The sequence below is a fragment of the Piliocolobus tephrosceles genome, chromosome 8 (genome assembly GCF_002776525.5).
Source record: "Piliocolobus tephrosceles isolate RC106 chromosome 8, ASM277652v3, whole genome shotgun sequence".
In the NCBI taxonomy this organism is placed as follows: domain Eukaryota; kingdom Metazoa; phylum Chordata; class Mammalia; order Primates; family Cercopithecidae; genus Piliocolobus; species Piliocolobus tephrosceles.
The window spans coordinates 55879109-55906382 of record NC_045441.1 but is presented as its reverse complement, the minus strand read 5'-3'; the positions used below and the strand labels follow the sequence as shown (position 1 = coordinate 55906382).

General features: G+C 46.4%; 1 protein-coding gene and 1 long non-coding RNA gene across 3 annotated transcripts in view; one reads left to right on the top strand and one right to left on the bottom strand.

Moving 5' to 3' along the window:
* The window catches only part of C8H7orf31 (chromosome 8 C7orf31 homolog), a 47296-nt gene extending 45935 nt beyond the window's left edge, over positions 1 to 1361 (bottom strand). Inside the window, exons 1-2 of the mRNA XM_023225911.2 lie at positions 978 to 1361; positions 190 to 347 (exon numbers count right to left, since the gene is read on the bottom strand). Of these exons, the coding sequence (XP_023081679.1) occupies positions 190 to 323 (134 nt within the window). The 5' untranslated portion in view covers positions 324 to 347; positions 978 to 1361. The remainder of the gene's footprint in view (positions 1 to 189; positions 348 to 977) is intronic.
* A 10981-nt stretch (positions 1362 to 12342) lies between these two features.
* LOC111551838 overlaps positions 12343 to 27274 on the top strand; it is a 39610-nt gene continuing 24678 nt past the window's right edge. Inside the window, exons 1-2 of one of the 2 annotated variants that reach the window (XR_002734480.1) lie at positions 12343 to 16839; positions 18784 to 19792. This is a non-coding gene — a long non-coding RNA (uncharacterized LOC111551838). Of the gene's footprint in view, positions 16840 to 18783; positions 19793 to 27274 lie in introns of those variants that run through there. The other variant, XR_002734481.1, reaches the window with a different exon arrangement.

The following is a 27274-nucleotide window of genomic DNA, read 5'->3' as shown; positions in this document are numbered from 1 at the left end:
TGGAGGTCCCAGTGAGCCGAGATTACACCACTGCATTCCAGCCTGAGCAACAGAGTGAGACTCCCTCTCAAAATCAAACAAACAAAAAACAAAAAACAGAAGAGCCCCAGAACAATACATGTTTTTCATCAATACACTAATACATTAAAACTGCCTTTTCTTCTTTGCTTTTTCTAGTTTTTGTTTTACCTGTCCTCTGAGGCAGTTGGGCGAGTAGTCGTTTGGAGGGGGGTGTGCAATTCATTAGAGTAAAAGGTGTTGGACAGTATGTCAGCTCCTTCAAGCTCCCTGCAACAGTACGGCCTGCCGTGAATGACCTCCATGCTTCTTGGCTAAAAAGGCACAACCTGGAAAAGTAAAGGAGGGGACATTTGGCTTGTCGGGTCAAGGCAGGCAGAAAACACATTTTACACTGCTAAATTGTTCAACCTGACGCTGCACAGAAATCACAGGCTTCCCTCTGCACCGAAAGCGGTCACATCAGTAATAGAGACCTAAATAAGTTCTATGGAAATAAATTTCAACTGAAACAAGTCCACAAAGTGGATAGTGCCTCCAAGTAGTCACCAGAATGACCATCCAGTATGTTCGTACCAGTCCGCTTTGTGGCTATCAACTGAAATTCAATTCCTGCCTCAAATTTAACTATAACTATTCAAGAAAACTCAGTTGACTTTTAGCCTGTGGTCTTTCTGAAAATTAGAGACTCTTCATTCAACAGAATAAGAGCTGTCCTAAAGGCTTCGGGGATTCCGGACAAGAATCCCTTTGCAGATGGTGGAGTCAAGGGTGCAGCACGAACGGGACCCTAAAGGGGATTCCAGGTTTCCACTGCGTCGGGGAGAATCCCACCTCTCCCTCGGACTTGGGGGAAGGCCAGGAGGCGGCGTAGCTGGGACCAAGGGTGCCGGCGGCCGAGGCCGAGCCTCGCGGGCTGTCATCGCCCTGCGAGCGGTGCCTCGGGGGTCTGGACACACCTGGGACATGAGTCTGGGGGCGCTGCGGGACCTCGCCTCCCCTCCGCTCCCTGCAGCTGACGGCCTTCGCGGGCCGAGGAATTTTGAGGTCGTCCGCACCTGCGGCCCGGTGGAGCTGGCAGGCAGGGGCGGGGGCGGGAGAAGGATGGCGGGCAGGCCGCCGTAGGGTGGGGCTGGGGGCGCTTGTGACGGTAGCCGTGACCGCGGCACTAAGTAACGCGTCCTTGAGGGGCTGGGGGCTTCCGGGTGGCGGGCGGGGCGCGGTAGGCGGCTCTTAGAGACCTCGGAGGAAGCGAGCCCAGCGATGCGACACTGGCAAGAACGCAAAAGGGTACTGAGAGTGAAGAGAGTGGGAGGCGAGGTGTCGGAGGTGAGAGGTGCTCTTCCGCCTTGCCGCCGCTGGCCCCGCCTCTCGGCCCCTTGTCCCGCCCCTCTCGGCTCGCCGCCCTGCCTCCTGTAGGACCCCGCCTTGCCCCACCCACGCCCCGCCCCCAGGCGCCCTCTAGCGGCAGCGGCGGTGGCAATATCAGTTTCTTTTTCCAGGGCTTCCAAGTCTGAAGCTGTCTCCCGGCCGGCCACGGAGTGTTCTGATGTGGACTGGGCGGAGGAAGAACTCCGGTCCAGTGGAGTCCCTGGTGAGGTCGGAGCATCCGACCTGCCCTCCCTCCCCAGGTCACCTCGCAGGATTAAGGACAGTGCGGCCAGATCGAGGGTGGAGTCTGCAGGATTTTGAAACTGCAGCCCCTGGCATGGCGCCCTAACAGAGCCTCTGCTCCTTGCCTGGTAGGTGCGGACGTGGCAAAGTCCTCTACTTGCCTGGTCCCCAGAGCCTAGCCCCACCTCGATTGTCTCAGTTTTCCCCAAAAGATACAAATGCGAACCACGTCTCTGCACCTACAGGGTCATGACTTCCTGTGATGGCTGAGAACAGGGATGTCACCCCCCTTCCCACTTGCCCCCCACAGCCCATCAAGGAATGGGATGTGGGGAGGTTAGGCTCTGTGTATGATATGTGTGATATGGTTAGGCTTTGTGTCCCCACCCAAATCTCATCTTGAATTGTAATCCCCATAATCCCCGCATGTCAAAGGAGAGACCAGGTGGAAGTAATTGGATCATGGGGGCAGTTTCCCCCATGTTGTTCTCGTAATAGTGAGTGAATTCTCACGAGATCTTATGGTTTTATAAGGTGCTCTTTCCCCTTCTCTTAGCACTTCTTTCTGCCGCCTTGTGAAGAAGGTGACTGCTTCTCCTTGGCCTTCTGCCGTGATTGTAAGTTTCCTGAGGCCTCCCCAGTCACGTGAGATTGTGAGTCAACTAAACCTCTTTCCTTTATAAATTACCCAGTCTTGGGCAGTTCTTTATAGCATTGTGAGAAAAAACTAATACAGTGTGGGAGGCTAGAACTGAGCCTGCAGGAACCAGAAGGTGAGGGTGAGAATGACAACCTCTGAGAAGGGCGTTGAAACTGGGTGCCAAAGAGTGAAAAAAAAACAGTCATAGAAATTCTTGAGTTTACAGGATGGCATATAAAAGAAACAAATCGCTGAAATGCTGAAATGCCTGGGCTTGTAGGTTAATAAAACTGGCTGAAATCCATTGGAACCTATAAGGCCAACTAGAGTCTGCACAGATCCAGCTTGCTGACCTTACAGCTGGATTTCTATGGCATGTTTCATACTAACTCCTCACTGAATTTGCACGTGGAACCCTTAGGTAGCATGAAGAGACAGGAGCACATGCCCAAGGACTTTCTAGACTTCCTCTTTCCTTCCACCACGCACCTGCTAATCCCAGAATCCACACTCAAAACCATTTCTAATAATTGCCCTAACGCCAGCACAGGGAGACAGATTTGAGCTGGACTTTCTATTTCTTTGTTGGTTGGCATGCAGTAACAGTTTTTATTTTATCAAAATCCCAGTGTTACAGTATTGACTTCCAGTGCGTTGGGCAGCGAGCCTCCTTTGCTTGGTAACAGTATGATGGTGCCTTTGCCATTCTCTGCCTACTTTACAACGTTTTACTAACCAACCAGTGGGCATTCATTTTGTGCTGTGCTTTCTATGTGAGTATTACCTGGAGTGGGGGAAGAAAGGTGTATTGAAGTAGGCACAGTGGTAATTTTGTAGTCTTGGTTTATTTCTTAGTTCCCGCATCTCTGCCAACCTTCCAATAGTTACCGCCCACTAAGCCTGGAGGAGTAGATCCTGCTGGAGACAGAGTTGTGCATTAGGTGAAATTGGCTTTTATCTTTGACATCTTTATTTCCCCTCCAATTTCTGATAGTTCATTGTAAGCTTTTGCCCCCTTTCTGCTTCTGTGTGTTCAGGATCTCCCATTAAATTCCTTGTCTCCCCAGCCCACTTCATGTCCCAGTCTTCCAATACTTTCCATACTTCACCTTTTTCTCATCCTCAACCTTAGTCCTAATTTCCTGTGGCTTGATTCTTCCCGGGAGGAATAACTGAGCATGATAGATTTAATCAGAGGCATATGATGAAGATGCATCATTAGCCATGTATGTACATGGATGGTGGTGACACCGGAGAAGGTATGTCAACTCCAGGTTAAATGATCAGGATATGTGGTGATAGCCTCCAGGTTCTAGGGGGTTTGAAATTTTATTTTAGGTCGGATAAGTGTAAAAGGAAGAAAAATGTAATTATTTTGATCCTTATCATTTTTCAAATAAAATTTACAAGCAAGAAAAATTCATTGTCAGATCGTTGTGAAACAATTGTTTTCTTTGAAAATGCTTCTCCATCTGAAATTCTCAGGGATAGCAGGATTAGGTCTATTTGTTTGACCAACACTCTTTACTCTTAACTTTTGTGATTTAACTCACTCCATCTCAGCCAGCAGGTGATGTGGATGTGACCTCAACAACACACAGTAGCCTCCTACCCAGGGATGCTCAAGTGACTGACTTCTTAGGTGTAACATGGCCAGCGGGTCAGTAGCCCCAGATTGCCTTCTTTTGACTTCTCACATACTGATCTTGTCACCACCTCAGTTTGCTAGTAGTCCTTCAAGCTGGGAAGATGAAATTTGGTAATGAAAATAATATATGCTTAGAATACTGTGGGTTGACGACAATTCCAAGTCACAGTTAGACCTTTCACCTTCACGTAAAGAATAAGTAGGAGGTAGATAATAACAGAAAGCATGACTTACAGTCTATAAACTTTCTTTCAAATCTGTTATAGAGACCAGTAAAATGAATGAAGAGACTAGTAAAATGATTTTTTTTTTTTTGAAACAGAGTCTCTGTCGCCCAGGCTGGAGTGTAATGGTGTGATCTCAGCTCACTGCAACCTCTGCCTCCCTGGTTCAAGCACTTCTCCTGCCTCAGCCTCCCAAGTAATTGGGATTATGGGCACTCGCCACCACGCCTGGCTAATTTTCTGTATTTTTAGTAGAGATGGGATTTTGCCATGTTGGCTAGGCTGGTCTCGGACCCCTGACCTTAGGTGATCCATCTGCCTCGGCCTCCCAAAGTGCTGGGATTACAGGCGTGAGTCATGCCCCCAGCCCAGTGAATATTTTTTACGTGAAAAAAAAAATTTGGAGTCTGGTGCCTTGCTTAGAAGATGTGTTGGAAAGTGTCTCAGTAATGTTAAAATATGCATCTTCAAAAACTGAAGAACCTTGTTGATTTCAGTATGTGTATCTTCTTAGTAGGATGACAATTAGAAGTGTGTATATTCTGCTGGCTTTAAACTACAAATGAGTTAAATGACACTTTAATACTTTTTTTTGTATTAAATAATTTAACCTAAGTTTAGTACTTTAAATTCTTCTCAAAACATATTTTCTTTCTTTCATTGTTGTTTATTATAAAAATGCAATCAGCTTTTTTTGTGGGTGTCATTTCAATTTTTTTCTTGAATAGAGTTATTTTTAAAGAGCATTATAATCTCAACAGCCTTTATGGTTGTAGTCGTGTCAACTATGATCAATTAAATAAGCCTAGAAACATAATGTGCAGCACAAGGATTATAATTCAAAATATTGTGTTGCATACTAAAATTTTTCTAAGAACGTAGATTTGAGATGTTCTCCCCCTCCAATAAAATATTTACTATGTGAAAAACAATAATATTATTATTATTATTTTTGGCTTGAGTAGCTAAGGAACGAGGTGGTCATTTAGTAGTGAACACTGAAGTGACATTGATGCACACATTTATAAAATGTGCTATTTAGTAAACAGTCACCAGTTACCTAGAATGCATCAGGGGTTGTCCTAGCACCTACAATCTGTGGGGACATGGAGCCATGGACAGTTGTAATCAGTGAGGTAAGTGCTCAACTGGGGCCAGCACTCTTGCTGTAGCGGTCCACAGTCTCCTAACCAAGATTCTTGTGCTTCTGATATCATTCCCTTGGAAATGTCTGAAAAGAAATGCATAGTTCTTCCATTTAGAAACATGATTGTCGAAACCCTTTAGCAAGGTGACCTGGCCATGTGCCCTTGGTTACATGCAGTTGTTTGTCCTTGTGGCCTCCACGGCATCTTTCCATTTATCTTTCTTTGCATCTTCCTACATGGATATTCTAACATTTTGTCCCATGAATTTGAGTTCCTTCTGGGTAGCATTTTTCTCTCTCATCTTAAACCTCTGCTCAGAAGACTCAGTGATCAGTCTCTATTCCTCTGTCATGATTCAATGTCTTTGAACTGTGGCCTATACACAGATGGCCCCATGCACTATCCCTACTGTCTAGTTGAGTGAAATTATGTAGAATATGTATTCCACATTAAGTATTAAGTTCTACTACTTAAGTTTCTTCTTCACTTACCTACCCACACAGATACGAATTAAACATGTATTGGATAGAGAGAGTGGGCATGGCGCTTCCAGATGCAACTGACAGGAAGACATGCTGTCCCCCGGGGGCTCCAGCTGATGAGGACAGTTTGAGGGCATCCTGCGGTGTCGCATTCTGCACTCAGGGCACCGTGATACCTAGTCAGGGAGGGAGGCTGTAGGGGCTTCCTTGGGTGTACCTGGCCCACCATATGTTTAGCTGTCTTACCAGAAAAATACTGACTCAGTCATTCTCTATATGAAAAAGGTGATCAGTTACCCTATACTCAGTCATTTGGGTATTATGAGGGCTTTCTTGGCAAGACTGAAGCTGTGGGGCTCTTCTTAGGGAATGAGAAAAAGAAGCATTACAAATCCAAGTGCTGTGATTTCTCATCACGTTAAAATAATGAGGAGACCCTCTGCTGAAATGAGGAGTGTCCTCACGTGGCCTTTTTGTTTTGTTTTGTTTTGTTTTGAGACAGAGTCTCGCTCTGTCACCAGGCTGGAGTGCAGTGGCGCGATCTTGGCTCACTGCAGCCTCTTCCTCCCGGGTTCAAGCGATTCTCCTGCCTTAACCTCCTGAGTAGGTGGGACCACAGACATGTGCCACCATGCCCAGCTAATTTTTGTATTTTTAGTAGAGACAGGGTTTCACCATGTTGGCCAGGATGGTTTTGATCTCTTGACCTCATGATCCGCCCGCCTTGGCCTCCCAAAGTGCTGGGATTACAGGCGAGAGCCACCACGCCTGGCCTCATGTGGCCCTTTAAAGCATTGGCCCAGGGTTCCTCGGGTCTCTGCTGGGTGAATGTTCTCTTCCCTTGGAGACTCCCCATCTTTGGAACGCACAGACGTTAATCCCAGAGCTGTGCTCTGTCCCCAGGTGATGACAACAGGAAGAAGCCCAACAACCCCAAACACTGCAGCTGCGTCATAGATCAGATCTTCACTGGTGGGCTGCAGTTGGACGTCACCTGGCAAGTCTGCCAGTAAGTGACAGGCCGTGTGCTTGGTGGCATTGAAACCCACTGGGGCTGTGCTGACATCTCCCAGTCTCCAGAGCTGCCAGTCTCCAGAACTGTGTGTGCTCTGAGAGGTCTTTAAGGAGACTGCAAGAGAAATGGTTAACAGGTGCCCTGAGAGCAAAGGTCGTGGGGTGGAGGTGCTTCCTCTTGGGGAGATCCTGGGGCGGGTGTCCCGGTGGGATACGAGACCTTTGTGTGGAGGTCTTGGTGTTGTCCACAGTCAGTGTTCTTGGACGCTTCCCCCAACATTTCTCTTCTTTTAGTCCTTGACCAGGAAACAAACAAACAAAAAATAACCCCCTTCAAGAAGGGGTGGATCACGCATGGCAGATTATTTACATATGTGCTTTGAAGTGTGTTAGTTCTCATTATTTTATGGTTTCCTGTTCCATTTTCTCTATGTAGCGGCCCTAATTCTTTTGAGGTGTGATCTTTGCTTATAGCTGCAAGCATTGAGTGCAGGAAGAATCTACTGTTTTGTTAGATTAGGTGAACGCTCTCAACCAACCTTAGTGCACGCTGCTGGGTTTTGTTTTATGTTTAGGCATGGGGTCTTATGTTGCCCAGGCTGGCCTTGAACCCCTGGGCTCAAGCAGTCCTCCCACCTCAGCCTCCCAAGTAGCTGGGACTACAGGTGTGCACCACGGTACCTGGCTCTGTTCTTTACTGCAGTTGAAGTTTTAAAAACCCTGGACATGATCCACTAAAAGGATTTCAGAACCCATAATGGATTGCCACCTGCAGTCTGTATAAGACCAGTGAAAAACAGGAAAGGCCACTGCTGGCTGTGTCACGGATGCAATTTTCTGTAAGGAGCATAGACCATTAGAGGCCTTGGCTCTAAGCATTAGAAACCGAGTTTGCTCTGAGCAGTTTAGACCTCCTTGCTGACCCTCAACTACTGAATTCCATCAGCAGGAAATTGTCTCAGATTTAAATCTTGTATAAATACCGAGAGCAAACTTCCCAGTCTGTGAGTTTTCGTTTTTAGTGTTGTCAAATAAATCTCTAGCAAGGAACTGGCCTTGTGAAATGCAGCATTAAATGTCCAGCTGGAAAATGTGGCACATATATACCATGGAATACTATGCAGCCATAAAAAAGGATGAGTTTGTGTCCTTTGTAGGGACATGGATGCAGCTGGAAACCATCATTCTCAGCAAACTATCACAAGAACAGAAAACCAAACACCGCATGTTCTCACTCATAGGTGGGAATTGAACAATGAGATCACTTGGACACAGGAAGGGGAGCATCACACACCAGGTCCTATTGTGGGGAGGGGGTAGGGGGGAGGGATAGCATTAGGAGATATATCTAATGTAAATGATGAGTCAATGGGTGCAGCACACCAACATGGCACATGTATACATATGTAACAAACCTGCACGTCGTGCACATGTACTCTAGAGCTTAAAGTATTAAAAAAAAAAAATGTCCAGTTGGGGGCTGGATGCAGTGGCTCACACCTGTAATCCCGGCACTTTGGGAGGCCTATCACTTGAGGTCAGGAGTTCAAGACTAGCTTGGCCAACATGGTGAAACCCCATCTCTATTAAAAATACAAAAAATTAGCCAGGCGTGGTGGCAGGCACCTGTAATCCCAGCTACTCGGGAAGCTGAGGCAGAAGAATCACTTGTACCCAGGAGGCGGAGGTTGCAGTGAGTCAAGAAGGCACCACTGCACTCCAGCCTGGGTGATGGAGTGAGACTCTGTCAAAAAAAAAGAAAAAAAAAAAAAGTCCAGCCTGGCTGGGGCACATTCTCTGTGAAGTGTGCAAGGAGGTCTCCAGTGGCACCTAGATTGCAGGCCCCAGGTTCCAGATACAGCTGTAAAATAGACCTGTGGATTCAGAGCCTCTGATGGGGCCCATGAGTTTATCCTCTTCCAAAGCCCTTTAGTGACTATGATGGTCTCCAGGCTGGGAAGCCCTTGCTTGAGGAGCAGCCCTTGGCTTCAGGGTTCACACACATCCCTCCCCAGGGCCACCTTGGGAGCCAGGACAGGTCGGGTATGAGCACTGCTGCTCTTGATCCCAAGTCCCAAGTGTCCCTGAGACAAAGGGCACCGTGCGGAAGGGGTTGTGGGCGCAGCCTCCTCTCCAGGATGCCTCTGGAACTGGGAGGGTATCAGTCCTCACGGGCATTGTTCCCTCTCTTTGCTTCCAGCAGTGTCTCCACTACCATAGATCCCTTCTGGGACATCAGCTTGGATCTGTCCAGCCGTTCCACCCCATTCTGGCCCCTGAGCCCAGGGGGCGAGGGCAGCATGGTGAACAAGGAAAGCCACGTGTCTGGCAACCACCACAATCATGGACTGCCTCGAAGGTGAGAAGCCTGCCTGCACCCACATGGAAGGGGCTCATCTTCCTGGCGGGAAGGCTGTACTTGATGAGAACCAAAAGAGGGCTTTTCTTTTACATGCCCAGGACAGAGCCTGAGCAAAGATGCAGCACTAGCCTGGGTTGGCTAGTTTGTCTTCTGTTTTGGCCTGTCACTCAATATTTCTGTTCCCCAGCTTTGCACAGTGCTGGGTGTTGGTGTCAGCAGCTGATATTCCAACCTCCTCATGTAAATGAGTTGAGAGCCAAACTGGATGCTCCTTTAGCTTTTGTAGTAAACACCAACCCTGGAGTGTGAGCTGAGAAATGTCCAGCTCTCTCCCTGTGGTCCACAGCCTTCTCTGCACGTGATTAAAACTTAGTTGTGATGTTCTGTGCTTAGGGCCATTTTTGAAATTGTTCATTTACTGCTTTATTTGGGATAAGTAATAAGATTTAGGAAGTGTTTTTTTTTTTTTTTTAATGTATTTAAGTAGCTGTAGCATACAATTGTAAAAGGAGCAGAAAACCTTCCTAAACTTTGTGTAGTGTTTTATAGTCCTTGTTTTATTTGCATTAATTAAAGGTAATACAGAAGAGTCCTTGTTGAGTGGAAGTATTCCTTGGAAGAGGTATAAGCTTTTGGTTTCTGTCTGACTGCATAGTCAACAGGACCAAAGTTGCATGTTTATTTTATTTTTTGAGATAGGGTCTTGCTCTGTTGCACAGGCTGGAGTGCAGGGCATGATCATAGCTCACTGCAGCCTCAATCTCTTGGGCTCACACCATCCTCTTGCCTCAGCCTCCCCAGTAGTTGGGACCACAGGTGCGTGCCACCATGCCCAGATAATTCTGTGATTAAAAAAATTTTTCTTTTTTTTTGGTTGAGACAGAGTCTTGCCACATTGCTAAGGCTGGCCTTTGAACTTCTGAGCTCAAGTGATCTTTTCAGCATAGCCTCCCAAAATGCTGGTATTACAGACATGAGCCACTGTGCCCTGCCAAAAGTTTGCATGTTTAGAATTTTGAAAGCATCAACTTTGTAACACTAAGTCCACATAATAAAATGGGGTATCACATTTTTAATTCAGAAAACTAGTAAATAAACGATGGAACCCAAAACCTTCTTAAAGAACGTCTTTGCAACTAAATTAAACTTCGTCATAAATTCCAATAAAGTGAAAGTGTTGGTCAGGCACGGTGGCTCACGCCTGTAATCCCAGTGATTTCAGAGGCCGAGGCGGGCAGATCACGAGGTCAGGAGTTCGAGACAAGCCTGGCCAACATGGCTAAACCCTGCCTCTACTAAAAATACAAAAAGTTAGCCAGGTGTGGTGGCAGGCATCTGTAATCCCAGCTACTCAGGAGGCTGAGGCAGGAGAATCACTTGAACCTGGGAGGCAGGGGTTGCAGTGAGCTGAGACTGTGCCACTGCACGCCAGCCTGGGCAACAGAGTGAGACTCCGTCTCAAAAGAAAAAAAAAAGCATTGCTAAAACAGTAGGCCATGAGGGAGAAACCGCACTTCACAAACTACAATGTGTAGGAAGCCTGTGTTGTTAGGAGAGACCTGGCATGGTGCTGGCTCCTGGGAAGGTGGAGGAGAGGGACAGCACGCCCTTCCTCACTTTGTATTACAAGCAAAGGCTCCTTTTGAGTCTTGTGGATAACAGATCCCAAAGCTAGCAAGGAAACAGGTGCCACTTTTCCCGGGGGGGTCTTTTCCTCTTGCCCTAGGTGAGATGGCAGAATTTCCAAACCGTAAACAAAGGCTTTCCATACCTGGCTGTGAAAAGATTGAGATTTTTGCTAGTGTTTCAGCTTTAAAATTTGATGTGTGCTTTGTTGAATCATCTGTTCCGTGGGTTTTGTTGGTGGCAGCTGCCACCTGTGCCAGATGCACTTCTAACATAGCCCTCCTACTTCTTGCCTCTGCACCATCAGGAAATTACCTTTCCCAGACCCCTCGTCTCTCTACATTAAACTGCTCATGTTGAGATCATTGTAGATTCACATACAGTTGTAAAAAGCAATCTGCTACCCCTTGCCCTGGTTCCCTGATGGTGACATCCTGCAGTGCTGTGGCGTGGCGCCCTAGCTGGGATACAGAGATATTCATGCAGAAAGTACCCAGCATCTTCATCACCTCCTTCCTCACCACTCGCTCTGTAACCCCAGCCATCGGGGACTCCTCCATTTCCATAAACCTGACATTTCCAGAATGTCATGTCAACTGAATCATACAACAGGGAGCCTTTTGGGTTGGCTTTTCTTGCTCATGATAACTCTCTGAGCATGCATCCAGGGTGCGGCTGGGGTCAGTAGTTCCTTCCTTTTTGCTGCTGACTTGTGTTCCATGGTACAGATGTTCCACAATTTCTTTATTCATCCATGGGAAGAAATGAGGTTGTTTCCAGTTCTGTGATGATTATGAGTAACACTGGTACACATTTGTGGACAGTTTTTGTATGAACATTAGTTTTCATTTTTCTGGCTCAAATTTGACTGCTGGGTCATGTGGTACTTAGAACATCATTATCATTTCCCCAGCTCTTTCCCTGAAACAAAACATTTATAATCAATATTTCTTTAAAGAGATAGGCAGCAAAGGTGGAAACATTTTCTCTTTTTTTCATTGTGAAATTGTAACCATTCATAGTTGTATGTGGGTGTTTTTGGTAGGAAAATCAACCTATTGAAAGAGATAAAATACCCCTTTCCTCACTTTTTCCTGTCTCTCACATCTCCCTTACCACTCCTGTCTTTTTAAAACACCTTGTAGATTCACCAGACCAGAGTACTTGGGCAGCAGTGCCAAGATCAAGCACAGTGATTGCCATAACTACCAGTAGTCCACGGATCAGCTCAACATGAAGAAACTGCCCATCGTAGCCTCTTCCTGTCTCAAAATAGTTGGTTTTCCAGAAAGCCAACTCTAGTGGCAGACTCGATTTTTAGCCCACAGTACAACTTGCAGCCTCTTGGTTTGGTCTGATGTGCAGAGTTTTTTTTGTTGTTTGTTGTTTTTTTTGAGACACAGTGTCACTCTGTCACCTATGCTGCAGTACAGTGGCGCGATCCAGCTCACTGCAACCTTTGCCTCCTGGGTTCAAGCGATTTTTCTGCCTCAGCCTCCTGAGTAGCTGGAATTGCAGACGTGCACCACCATGCCTGGCTAATTTTTGTTTTATTAGAGATGGGGTTTTGCCATGTTGGCCAGGCTGGGCTTGAACTCCTGACTTCTGGTGATCTGCCCACCTCGGCCTCCCAAAGTGCTGGGATTACAGGCGTGAGCCACCACGCCTGGCCAACATTTTTTATAATTGCAGCAAGTCAGCAAGAACACAGAGGACACAAGAGGGTGTGAGTGAATTGTCCTTCTGTCTGTGCTGTGGTGAGCAAAAGCAGTGGTCTCACAGTGAAAGTAGGATGTGAGCTACTCTTCTAGGGGAGGGGAGTGTTTGTGAGGGAGTGGTTGTGACGTTTTTATTACTTCTACCCAAATTCCTCCAGCTACTCCCTCCTCAGATTTTACGTTGTTCTTTTGCTTTAGAACGAAGGCCCTCAGCATTCAGATCCAGTCCAAGGGTTGGCAAATTCTTTCTCTAAAGGCCCAGATAGTGAAGATGCCAGGCTCCACGGGCCACAGGCAATCATACAATCTCTGTTGCAGTTCTTTGTTTCATTTTACAACTCTTTAAATGTGGAAAGCACCCATTCCTAGCTCACTGCCTGGAATGCGTGACCCTGATCTAGGCAAAAGACTGTCTTCTGTCTGGTGAAAGAAACAAGTTGTTCATTTATTCTGCTATGGGTCGTGGATCTTTGTTTGCTTGTCTATGCTTTGCTGGGTTTGCTGTGAAATTACTTTTTGTACCCTTGGTGTTATCATGGAACAATCCCATCATTTGAAGACTTGACTGGAACCCTGTAAAAGAGGACTTGTATGGGTTATCGTTGTTATTGAATCTGTAATTCTAGATGTAGCTAAAAAGCAATTCCATAAAATACAATGAGATACACAGACACATATTATTGAAGGAAGCCCCTGAAGCCTCCAATGACATTTCTGTTCTTCTTTCCTCTTCTCTGCCTTTTTCCTGTTTCTGCAGTGACTTGAACACTCAGTCAAGCTGTGACGGAAGATCGCCACATACATGTTCTTTCCCCTGGAGCTGGACATGGCCCCTTTCATGGCCTCCAGGTCTAGGCGGGGGTTTTGGCCTGTTCTGTGTCTGGAGGGGCTGTGGTCAGGACAGGAACCCAGCTCGGAGCTCCTGTGATAAGATGACTGTTGATATTAATATAAACCCCACCTTCCAAAAACCTATTTATCCTGATCTTAAGATAAGACACACTTTAATGAGCTGTTTTTGCCAGATATACTGATTTTACTTTGAATGTTTCTCTAACAATTTTTGATCCACTTTCAAACTGGCAAAGTCAGGTGGGATCACAGCGAGAAGTCAGCATTTTAATTGGTAGAACAGGTGTTGAAATACAGACAGACATCGTTGCTTTTGCAGTTGTAGATTGCATTTTCCTTTTCAGATCTGTAATATCGTGGGACCCTTGGAATTTAAGCCTCCAGAATACCATGCTGCCCACTAATGTGTGAGACACATATGAGTTTCCTACAGATCTGTGACAAACGACCAAAAAGTTGGAAGCTTAGAACCACAGAAATTAATTTTCTCACAGTTCTAGAGGTTGGAAATCTGAAATCAAGGGGTTGGCAGGGCCCCACTTCCTACAAAGGGTCTAGGGGGATTCCATTCCTCACTGCCTCCAGCTGCCGTTGGTTCCATATGTACCTTCTGTGGCCATGTCTCTTCCCTGGCTTCCTGGTCACACGGCCGGCTCCTCTGAGTGTGTGTCCAATCTCCCTCTGCTTCTCTGTCAGGAGCAGTGGTCATTTGGGGCCCAGGCAGATCATTCCAGGAGTATCTCATCTCGACATCCTTACCTTGATTCCAGCTGCAAAGACTGTTTTCACAAATGAGGTCCCAGTCTCAGGTTCTGAGGGTTGAGACGTGGATGTTATGATTTGGAGGATGTTGTTTTTAGAGGGCCACTGTCCTAGCGCCAGCACTGTGGAAAGCATGTTGCCTTTGGTTAGTTATTGGCTTCTTCCTGGTGTCCTTTCTCATGGCTGTCCCACCCGTCTTGTGGCACACAGATGACCTCTTGAATAAAACAAGATCACCAGAGTCAGAGCTCCGTGTTGTCAGCCTGACCACGATTCATGTACTGAGGGAGGTGATAGTACTGTTGCTAAGGGCAGGGTCACAAAGATCTTGTGTTTTCAGCCAACCACAACCATGGGAAAACACAGTAAATAACACCTGGGACTTCCTGTTCCCAGTACCCGTGTCTCCCCCATCTCACCAGGAGAGGTGCTGGTCATGAAATAATGAGCAGCAATCTTTGCCCCTTTTGAGGAAGCAGCTGTTTAGGTTGTGGAATGGATTTGACTTACGCTTTTCAAACAAACCCTTTACATGTGGGAGGAAGAGTGCCCTCGCCATCTCTGTGTCACAAACCAAACTCACGTTTGTCCCAGATCCAACTCCCATCACCAAACCCATTCAGGACCCATCTTGGGAGGGCCAGGGGCCAGGACAGGTGACTCGGGGACCCAGGTGTGCTCTGCCTTGGTATCCTCACAAAATGTGGGGTGATTTCTACCTGAAACATGAAGTGCACCCCAGTACAGTGTCTGCGTGGTCAGGCCTGGATAAGTGTTGGTATCATGAGAGCCTTGTGTCTCTGTGTCTGATGATTTTGAATGATGCTGAATTCTGCTGTTGTTTGTTATAGCAAAGAGAGCAGGATGAATGGACAGTCCCAGCAGCCCATGGACAGTCTCAATAACAACAAGTAAGAGGTGCTCAGCGGTGTGGGTGTCAGGGGCCTCTGGCGGAGAGCCAGCGATGGGCCCCTGTCTGCCCTGCAGGGCGCCCAGCAGAGCTCCTGCCACTTACCAGCTTCCCGCCTGGCTGCCCGTGGCTCTGCTAGGAGATGCTGCTCCATGCAGGGCCACAGATGCTCCCTCCTATTGGAGGAGCCCATCTCAATTCCTGGCCTCTGGGAGAAGGGAGGTTCCATCTGGAAAGCTCAGTGTCCACTCTTCTTGCCTTGGGGTTGTAGAAAGAATGAAAGGCTGGGATGTTCCAGGAGTCCCGCTGCTGACTGCAGTCACCACTCCCACTAGATGCGGTTCCAGGAAGCAGCTGGACCTGGGTGAGAGCCAAGCGGGGTGACCAGGCTCTCCTTGTCCCTGTAGCCTCCTGTGCATCAGCCTGAGTCCCTGGGGATTGACAGCCAGGCCAACAGGCCTCCCCTCCCTGCCCGGGCTGCCTGGTTGCTGACGGTGATGAGTGACAGCATTGAGTCCGCTGCGCTCCCTCTCCCAGGCTGCCTGGTTTCTGGCGGTGGTGCGTGACAGCATTGAGTCCGCTGTGCTCCATCTCCTTTCTCCTGCATTACGTTTTCCTTATTTGCTGACATTAACCATCAAAAGACCTTGGAGAGTGGCCACCACACCAGCTTTATCCCGCAGCACAAAGACCAGTGGTTCAAGTGTGATGATGCCATTATCACCAAGGCCAGCATCAAGGACGTGCTGGACAGCAAAGTTTGCATCCTGTGGGGTGGGAGGAAGGCCCTGGGGCAGGGGCGGCCCCGTGGTGGCAGTGCTGCTTCCCCTCTGGTATAGCTGAGACCAACCCTCATGTGAGCATAGAACTGCTCGAAGGTGTTGACCTTCATTTGCTGAAGTATGAGGGCCTGCTCTGGATAGGATGCCAGCCCTGACGAGCTCACAGGAGGGAGAGAAGGTGCCTGACTGAAGGCCCTCTCTGGAGCTGTTCCCTTAATGCAGAGGACATCCGGGCAGTTGTTTTTCTAACTGCATGACCTGGACACATCAGTTTTTTTGTCAGCTCCTCTCTTCTTTCCCAGTTTCATTCTTTCATGGCACAGAAACCCGTTGACCCTCCAGGGATCAAGGGGACCCCAGCTGTCAGGAACTCCCTGAGGCCTTTGCACTTCACATTCAGAGCAACACGGACGCCCTCTTGAGAAGTTGCATTTGGAAGGCTCTGTGGTATACTGGATAGCCTTCAGGGCAACAAGGTGGATATGGACTGGACCCCCGTGATCCTTGACAACAGCAGGCCCCACACAAGGGCAGGGCTGTCACGGGTGGGAGAGAGGCTGTGTGAGGTCGGGTGAGGCAATGGGTGACTTCGTGGCAGGTGGGGGTGGTGGTCAAGCTGTGGTGATGGGCAGGGCCAGTGCCACCAGCCAGCTACACACCTGTTCCTCCTTGGGGACTGAAAAGCCAAAACCTTCCAGCCATGAAATCAGGCCTGTCAGACCTGTGCAGAGTGCAGAGCATGCGTGTTCTTTCCCGTCTTAGGAATTAGATGCGGGCATCCTCCCTCTCTCTGCCTCTGCAGGTACTTGCTGTTCGATCACAGTTCCTGGAATAGAGTAGACTTATCTGCAACTGGTCAGAAAAAATGAAGGCAATGCATTGGCAAGCCTCACCAAGTGATACCCCATCCACCTCCCACCTCCCGGCCTGGTGACACCGTCTCCCATGCAGATGTGGCCCCTCTGCACCTGGGACCCGTGAAGTCAGGATAGACCACATGGATGGGGAGGCTCCAGGAACTGCAGTGAAGATGGATCAGGTGAGGGCTGCGCTCTGGGTGGGAGGAACAATGTGCACCCATCACCAGGACATCTCCTGTGCTCCTCATAATATGGCGGGGCGCGGGGCGGACGATGGGAGCCTCACAGCATGGAGTGACCTCTGCCTGGCATTCCCTAGCACTGGGTACGGAAAGGCCCCTGTCTGCTGTAAGATTATGGGTTCTTTAAGAAGTAAGTTGAAGACACAGAGATGCACTGTGCGGGACAGAGGACCTTGCAGACACCTTTCTGTTCATGACTTTTAGTGTTAAATACAGAGAGTATGGAACTCTTTGCCTCGGTTTTCTCAGCGGCAGTGAAGCAGCCCCCAGGGCTCTGGAACTGAGGCCACTACATTGGGTTTCCAAGTGTGTCTGCTCTGCAGATAACTTAGCATCAAGCTGCAGGTGGAAGCTTCTCACAGATTTCTAGAAACAGGCATTTTCTTTCTTTCTTTTTTGTTTTTTGAGACGGAGTTTCATTCTTGTTGCCCAGGCTGGAGTGCAGTGGCATGATCTCGGCTCGGTGTAACCTCCACCTCCTGGGTTCAAGTGATTCTCTCCTGCCTCAGCCTCCCGAGTAGCTGGGATTACAGGCACTCACCACCACGCCTGGCCAATTTTTGTATTTTTAGTAGAGATGGGGTTTTACCACGTTGGCCAGGCTGGTCTCGAGCTTCTGACCTCAGGTGATCCGCCCACCTCGGCCTCCCAAAGTGCTGGGATTATAAGTGTGAGCCACCGTGCCCGGCCTAAAAAGCCATTTTCTCATCACTCCCCCTTTCCTCTCTTTTTCCACAGAGGTGAACTTCATACATGTAACACTAGCAAAGTGAGTGAATTACTGTTGATACTGAAATTTAGATAGCTTCTCCTTTAGTCCTGAGAGTGAGTCTTGCTTTTAAATCGGTGCTGCTTATGTTGCCTCTGCCCTGCCTGGTGCCCTGCACCAGGCTCCCCTCTGGCCACCTTGGTGTCTGCCAGTGGCTGGCAGTGGGTGCAGTGAAGGAGTCGGGCTGCAACTCACAACGTGTCTCTGTCATCTCAGTCTGGAGAAAATGCAGTGTTGCTGGTGTCTGATCGATCCTCCTCTCGTATTTTCCTTCTCGGCTTTCTGTCCCACTGCCTGGCTGCCGCCGCCTGGTGGCCAGTGTGTTGGTTGCAAAGCTGGAGTGGCCTCGGGTGGAGCCTGCGTTTTGTGGTGTCTGCCTCTGCTTTACATTTGATGTACTTTCAGGCATAGTGGGGGTACAATGACATCATGACCAAACTTGTCAGTAGAGCCGAAAGAGGAAGCAGAAGGATGTGTGTTGTTCTTTGTAAGACATCTTGCATGTATCTATGTATTCAAATTCAAACATGATGGTTTGTCCGTTTGTCCACTGTGAAATTGCAAACTAGGGACAAGGAGGAGGAAAAATACTTAATATAATTTATGAAACAACCATGTCTCAAGCTGTGCTTGTCTAGGAGCCCTGTCTGCATCTGAACTGAGGGCTCTTCAGTCCTGCAGAGAAGAGGATCCCCTGTTTCGGGGGTGGGCAGATGTTTTCATGGACAGCCAGGTAGCAAACACTGTCGGCTCTATGGGCTGTGTGGTCTCTGCCGTAGACTACAGAAGTATGGCTGTGTCTGGTACAAGTCTTAGACACAGAAATCTGAATTGCATATAATGTTCAGTGTCAAGAAACTTCGATTTTTAAAAACTATTTAACAATGTGAAAATCATTCTTAGCTCACAGGCACAGGGAAGCTGGTGGGGACCACGTCCAGCTCTTTAGCTGGTTAGGCTGGGGAGGGGGCAGTGACAGAACTCACTGCTCAGTGGAGAGAACACCAGAACACAGGACACGACAGTCATACCCGCAGAACCATCACGTGCGGCGGAAGCCTTAGCGCACTCATGAGATCAGTTCATTTTCTGTTGTTTTTCTGCATTTAAAGAATTCAAGAGGAAGCATGCTTTAAAACAAGAATTATCAGAGAAGTAGGGATGGGCCCAGATTTTCAGAAGAGGCTCTACATGACCAAGTTCTGCTGTTTGTGTGACAGTGCCATAAAGATCTCTTTTGGGGGCAAGAGCTCTCTTTTAATCCGGAACAAATCTAATGAAAAAGAGAGTTGACTGAAGTTGGCCTGCAGGATTGCAAGCCGGGTAGCGCCTTTCTTGAAGGCTTGCCACCTCGGGCCACCCTGGTTTACGGTGATGTCCTCTGAAGAGTGTGGAAAGCAGGTGTGAGGGCCTTGGGTCTTTCTGGTAGCTGCTGGGGTTTGGCCAAACCTTGCCTCCCCACGTCCCCCTGGGCCCCTTCCTGTCTCCATTTGGATTCAGGGGTGGCTGTTGCTCTGAGAACACTGGAACTGGGAAGAGAGATGGAGCTACATGCATTCCTGGTGGTCATTATTCTAAACTTTTGTATCCAAGTTAATCCGCTATTCACTGTGACATTGCCGTTTCTAGGTTCAGGAAATCTCTCCTTTTAGCTCCCGATCGGGCTATGAAATTCAGGAAACCTGTTCTCCTGTTGCCTAGTAATCACCTCACGTAGGTGTAAATTGTGACAAAGTGTATCTGACCACTTAGGGACCCCCTCGATGACCCCCCCCAACACATTCCCACCAGTGTATTAAAAATCGCCTACATGTCTGAGATGCTGGCTGTCCTTTCAGTACTTCACAGGAAGTCAAATGGGATTTCCCGCTTCGGATGCCTGAAGGGAATGCTTTGAGGTGGGTGATGTGTTGGGAGTGTGGGTGGCCTCCCTTCAGCCCCGGGGCTCTCCATGGGGCTGGGCTCCCTGGCAGGCACTGGAACCTTCCTGGATGTTCCCTCTTGTGCCAGCACCACTGCGACATATAGACCCGAGAGCTGTTGTATTTTGGCTTGGTGTGTATGCTTTTCATGGTGTAAAATTGCTTTTGACAGTTTGACTGCTTTATTTACTGTAAGTTTGAAAATAAAAATTAAGAAAAAATTTCCAGTGACTGTGCTGTGGTTGGAGACTTTATTTACCAAGATGTTTGCCCCTTCCTTTCCCGTCTCATTTTCAGGAGCCTTTTAACTCCTCCTCCTCCCCTAGTGGCTTGCAGTCTTTCCTATGTCATAATTAAGCTACACTTTATTCTGAAAACTAGCTGCTTCTCCTTTTATTGACACAAGCAGTCAAAGAGAGGGTGGCAGGAGGGAGAAGAGCCAGCGCAGACCAACCTGGATGGGGATGTCCCTGGTCTGAGTCAGTGGCCAGAGCTGCAGTCTCAATTTGTGCCCAAAGACTGGTTTGGGTGTCGAGAAGGCCATGCACTCACATTTCTTCCCTTTCTGTGACTGGCCTGCTGTTGCTGACCCTTGTTCCTTTTTTAATGGGCAGGTGATGACATCCAGGAGTCAGGACAGCCACGGACCTTCAGACTTGGGTGTGCATGAAAGTCACCGAGGCCCTTGACGTGCAAGAATCCTTGCCAGACTTGGATTGCAAGACCTGGGCTGTGGTATAGCAATGTGCATTTTGTAGCGAGCTCCCTGCATGATTGGAGAGTAGCAAATGGAGTGGAGAGAAAATGAGCACAACTATTTAAGTGCACGGTTCTGTGACAGGTCACAAGGCCATGGTGTATGTCTATGAAATGTTCTCCTACCTGCCCCCACATATTTCCCCTGCCCTCGGTGAGTCAGGACTCTCCTGCTCGGCCTCATCTTCAGTCAGCCTCTGAGAGTTAAATAGCCCTCCCCCTCCATGTTCAGGTGCCTCTGTTGCAAACCTCTATGGCAAGTTATTTGACTACCTTTACACGGAAACACTGAGGGGCACCAGAGAATGTCCCAGGTTCCAGACTTAATGCTGTCTCCATATTAAATGCAACCATTTTTTGTGTGCCCTCTGGGGAGGCTTCATTCTACATGGGCCCTAAGACCTTCAAACCAGTAAAGCTCCATTTCTCCAGGACAGAAATAGGAAAACTTTGTGACTGAGACATTTGGTACAATACAGGCCGGACAGGACAAGGCTTTTGTCCCAGGAGGGCTGATGACATGGGCTCCTGGAGCTGAGCTGCTGGGCCGGGGAGGGCTAGTCTGTCTCCCTCACAGATGGCCCAGTGCCAGGGGATGCCCTTGAGGACCCTCGCTCCAGTTTGGCTGAGAATAAAAGAAACAGACAAGGTCAGCATCTTCACCGGGCCCACCGGGGCCCCTCAGGGATGAGCCCCACAGGCCTGGGCCTCTGGAGTCCTCGGGGTCCCTGTGTGGCCCCCTGGTCTGTGACTGAGGACACCCCTGCAGGCTGCTGATCCCAGAGGGAGTGCTGTGTGCAGTCTGGGGTTGGGAGGTTTTTGGAGTGGGGGAGCCTCAGGTCACTCCTGGTTCGGCAGCCCTGATTCATATCTCAGATGGAAGAGGCCCTCACTGCCACCCAGCCCGCTTGCCACCTCACATGGGGGCCTGTCTCCACAGTGCGTGAGAAGGCCCTGGGCACGGGGTCCCCTCTACCCCCCAGGCTGTCCGCTCCATGCCGGGGGCTGGACCCATCCCACACCTGGCTGAACTGTTTCTGGATCCGGGCCGGGGGATCTTCCCATGCCCTCTGCCCATATCCTCTCTGGGCCAGGAACACGGATCCTCCTGTCTCCCTGGCTTGTTGTCTTGCCACCCTTGGAGGGACACTGAACAGGGAGGGGTCCCTGCTGCTCTCTAAGGAGGTGGGAGTGGGGGCTTCCACAGACGGGTCGGACTGCCCCAGTGCCCTTCAGGGCCCTTTGAAGGGAAGAGGGGGACAAAGTAGAAAGTGGAGAAGGGGTATTGGGGAGGGTCCTGCCCACAGCCCCCCCAACCCCGTCTGTCCAGCATCCAGCATGTCTAGCACACATGTGCTCAGCACCTGCCCTGAGGACCGGCAGACCCACGTGACTGTCTTTGAGTAGAGGAGGAAGAGGAAGTGCAGAAGGCAGCTCCAGGTGGTGTCTAGGTTCTTGGCGTCTTGAACAAAGAATTGGACAAAATGGACAAACAAAGCCAGGAAGGAATGAAGGGATTTATTGAAAATGAAAGTACATTCTACAGTCTGGGCGAGGGCCCAAGGGTAGGGGCTCAAGGGCCCTGTTACAGAATTTTTGGGCATTTAAATATCCTTTAGAGGATTCCATTGGTTACATAGTATATGCTTTATGTAATGAAGAAGATGAATTAAAGTTACAAAGTCATTTACTTGGCGTACGCCCTATGGAGAGGATATTTGCTGTCATAGCTGAAGTGTGAATCAGCCTTATGTTCCCTGCCTCCAGTCCCTATTTTCCTGCCTCATTTTCCCCCTGAGAGATGTGATTCCCATAAATCCTTGTGGGAGGCAGAAGGACCAATGGTCTTTCTTCTGTAACTGCTTCATGCTGGCTTGGGGCATAGTCCCTACCTGTTGGGGATCACAGAACTCTCGCCCTGCTCTGTCTAGTGGAAGCACAGTAGCTCCTTGATGGCCAGAGGTGGTGTCTTCACCTGGAACTGGCTGGAACCTTTGTTGCATAACTATCTGAAGCTTGATGGTCTCTAGGCGAGAGGAAATGAATTTGGTTAAAAGATTTAATGGGAACTTCAGGGGATGGATATCTATGTTATCAGGAATGTTTGTTATAGAGATTTGCAGGAGAAAAAACAAAACCTGGTCTGTTCTAGAATCTATGTGTTTCCTTAAACTCTTAGCACAGATAACCCCTTTTGGCTTGGTTTGGTCTGCTGGGGCCTAGTGCATGATCTTAGTCTAAAACAATGGCATTCCAGAATTTTGTTCAAAAATATTCCCCCTTTCTGGTCAGGTTCTCTCTTAGGTGAGAGTGTGGCCAAAACTTAGGGCCTTAGCGCCACTCTCAGTTACCATGATTTTGGGTTTCCGGTCTCAGCACTTCATTGATAGGTTGCAGTGTCCTCAAGGTTGCACATTTCTTTCAGTTCTTGTCATTCCAGTTGAAGAGAGACCATATGACGTTCTAGAGATGGCTGCATGCAAGCAATAAAACCTTCGAGAGAATCCAGTGCACCAGGGAGACTATTCTCATGATTATTGAGAGGATAGTACAAAGAGTTTGGAGTATGGTCCTTACCCAGGGTCTCCATAAGTCAAACCTCCTAAAATCAAATAGAGCAAAGAATGAGCTAGATAAAGAGTCTACTCACTTAATAAGTAGTCTCTTTGTTAATCCACTACCACTGAATTTCCATAATTTTCACCTGATGTATTTTTCCATAGGCCACAAGTGCCAGCACCGGCACAGATACTTCTTGTTCAGCCAATTCTATTATAACTTTCACAAGAGAATTTAAAGTTTGTTGTGTCCTTTACTGTATAATTTGCTATAGAGTCTATCATGAGGGATACATTTCTAATCATTGCTTCTTTTACTTTAAACCATGGAAAAAGGACCTAACAAACGATGCCCTTCTAGAAGAGTGAAGACCTCCTGGCAGTGTTCTTTTTAACCCATCATGTGGGTTAAAAGGAATGAATCAATGTTTTGTTTATAACTGAATACGAGGCAATGTATGTACCATTAAAGTTTTGAACCTACATTAGGCTTTCATCTTTTATTTATCAAAGTATAAGTTTTTCCATGTATAGGGCTGGCTTTAAACTTCCTCACAAATAAAACTATACCCAGTAAGTGCACATAACAGACCGACTCCCTTTTCACTTCCATTGTTTATAGAGGCGTAAGCAAGAAAAAATATTCAAAGAAAAGAGTTCCATGATAATAGAAGTCTTAATCTGTGAACGTGGAAAAAGCAGTTCACATCAAGGATGCCACCTTCTTCTGGGGAGAAACTTTCCTGGCTAGTTTTACCTTAAGGATTTCGATGAGTGTACAGTTCCAAGAGTGATGAGGGACTCTTCTCGGTTGTGAGATTATGAACCCAAAGTTCAATATCCTGAAGTTTTGTAATAGTGTGGATGGCAAGGACAGTTTTTCTTTGACGTTCTCAGAAGATCCAAACCATAAAAAGTTTTCTTTACCAGATGAAACTACACTGTAGCATAATAATCTGCTGTGAAAACATCAGCCCTCTGGCATGGGAAAGCTTTTTTTCTTTTCTTTTTTTTTTTCCAAACAGAGTCTTGCTGTGTCACCCAGGCTGGAGTGCAATGGTGTGATCTCGGCTCACTGCAACCCCTGCCTCCTAGGTTCAAGTGATTCTCCTGCCTCATCCTCCTGAGTAGCTGGGATTACAGGCACCCACCACCATGCCCGGCTAACTTTTTGTACTTTTAGTAGAGGCAGGGTTTCGCCATGTTGGCCAGGCTGGTCTCGAACTCCTGACCTCAGGTGATCCTCAGCCTCCCAAAGTGCTGGGATTACAGGCATGAGCCACCTTGCCTGTCCAGGAAAGCTTTTATATAACCAGAAAACATGCACTGAAAATAACAATTGAGTGAAATCCCTTTATAAAATGTTCAAATGGCCCACCAGGTGACCAAATGTACCTGAAGCTTTAATTCTTTTCCCACGAATATAGAGGCAAACATTGGTTATAAACTATTTTAGTAATTTATAAGTTACTATATGAATGTATTCACTTTGGATTATTTTATCTTTTCCATGATGAGTCATGGAATGCAGAACTTTTAATAATTAAAAACTTTAAGGACTCAAAAAGGACAAGGTGATCATCCTGGTTCTCCATGAGTCCATGCTTATTAACATCAGGTGTATATCCTCTTGAATACCAGTTGTTTTTCTAAATTAGGTGCATAGCACTGATAACTGATGAGTTATCAAAGGTAATTTGACTTAAGCTGTGAATTTATTCAAATTGTATATCTAAACAATTTCAGTATCAGCTGGTTTAACATGAAAATCTGACTTTTCTTGTTATTTAATTTTTTTTGATCTACTTGGGTAGAACAAATTTCCTTTATATAAGGAAATTTAGTTATTTCTGTGGTTGACAGTAACTTAACACAATAACCATAATTATAATTGGTAGCATATACTTACACATTAGAATTTTAGAAATCCCATATAATTTTGGAATATGTATTAGTATTATTCACAAAAATATAACCTAAAGAAGATTGAACATCATATTTGGCAATACCTAACCATGTCAAATAATCTTGTTTACTTCTTTTCCAGATGTTTTCAAGGGCCCCCCGATCCATTCAAAAAACTAGGCATTAGGAAAGAAAATTTTAAAACTGAAGTTTAATTTTGGAATTCCAAATTACCATAAATTATTTATTTTGCCAAAATTATAACTCAGAAATTTTAAAGAAGCAAAAAACTTTTATAATCTTTTACAAAAAATTCAACTGTTCTTACACACCTTGCATGTAAAACTGTTTCTAGTAGTCTTAATTATGTGTTATAATGGTGACTCTCAGCAATTTTAATTTTAATGTGAAACCTGGTAAGTTATGTTCTGATAAGGTTTGACTATTTCCAGCATTAGCTAGGGGTGTGGCCAACTCCACATGTCCTCAGGCCTCACCTGGAGGAAAGCAGACAAGTTAAACAATTTTCAAAAGCTAAAGAAGCAGTTTATGACCTTAAAGCATTTAGCAAACCTGATATTTGAACATAACTTAGACCACATGTTTACATTTTAAAGACATTTGTATTTTACCAATAATCTTTAAAACTGTCTTTATTTCCCAAAGATTACTCAAATCACATGAACTAAATAAAAGGCACTACATTTTTCACTTTTCTGACAAAATATTTGATTTAAGCTCTTATTATTATTAAACCAATTAAAGTTCTTTTATATTAATTAAAACTTTACAGAGGAGATAAACAGTGACTTTTACTATTTGTTTAACCAGTTTGTACAGAGAGAAAGAGGCCAGTGACTGGCTGGTAAGAAATTCTTACCCTTTTGCCAGCATGCCACGTTTCTGGGTTCTCTCTCCCTGACCAGTCCTAGTTGACCCCGCTTGACTGTATGCAAACAAACACATTGCCATGAATTAAGAATATTCACGAATAGTTTACAAATTTTGGAGAAATTAGTCAGAGAGAGAGAGAAATGTGACTCAAATTCTATTTATTAGAGTATACTCAACACACTTCAAGTATCAGGGAGCCTAGAATCCAAAAAATTAGTTGAAGGATAGGAAGCTGGTGTGCTCCATTAACTCCTGTGGCCCAACAAAGGCAGCATAGAAATTCCAGATAAATGGAACAAATAATGATTTGCTAGAAATGCATAGGAAACAAAATAACTATTCAGAGAACCAAGTAAAAGCCTTCCACTAGGAACTAAAAAAAAAAAAAAAAATTGGTTATATATATTTATGCATACACATATACATACACACAAAGCTAGAGGAGAATAAACGCAAATGAATGAAAACTAGAAGCAGAAACAAAAAACAGGAGACCAACCCTAAATTTTCCTACTCAGTATACCTTGGAGGCTACAGTGTACCAACCCCCAAAACCCACATATTACATATTTTATTCCTGGTACACAATTTAATATCCTTAAGTTCATCAATATTATTATAAATTCTGTGCAATCAAGAAATTCACTTTAGGCACATGACCAACAAGTACTCCAGCACTATCCAAGCAAAGTGGTAGACAGCATGAAGAAATGCAAGCATGGATGTGAAATTTGGCTCCACACTCAATCCAGCTTCATGTTTAACTATATTTAAAAAAGAATTGCCAAACTGCTGATTCATTTCTTTACAATACTTTTATTTTACTTTAATCAAGACTAGGCTTTAACAATGAAAGTGTTAATTAGCCAAATATCTCCAATTCTTTATCAGGTTTTGAAGAATGTTTTATTATTTAAACTTTTTTCACATCTTTCTCCCCTACTTAATGATTCCTTACTACATTGTTTCATAAATAACCTTTTCAAAACTGCAATTTGAACTAACTTTTAGATAACTTCTGAATTAGACAAAATCATTCTTTTTTTCACCTATAACATAACCCTTTCTAGCATATTTTGTATACAGAAGTATGTGTTAACTATAATTTTTATTCTAAAACTTTAGTGAAACCCTAAAAAGCAAGAAATCCTGAACTATCAGATACGGACATTTATAGATAAAAACAACTCCACAACCTTTGCCCAGAGTGTTTCTGAGAGGACGTTCCCCCTGGGTCTTCTCCAGGACCAAGGCCCCAGAGTTCTCTTGTCCTTTTTCAGTGACCCAGGAAAACGAAGCCCCCTCCTATATTGATAGCTGGGAAGTGTGGAGTCTGCCATCTCTCCTCTTGAGACAGGGTCTCCACTAGGACAGAGGTTGCTTTGCATCAATAGATCATTTTTTCCCCAAACCAAACACCCTCCTTGCTTGGCTGGTGGTGTTCCTAAGGCAGCCTCACTGGTGAGAGTGAGTGAGGATTGAAGTAGAATACAGCAGTCACCAGATGTCTTGCTTCCTACAGAAAATGATATCTTTGTGGTCCCTGAATGATCCCAGGAGGCTGATCC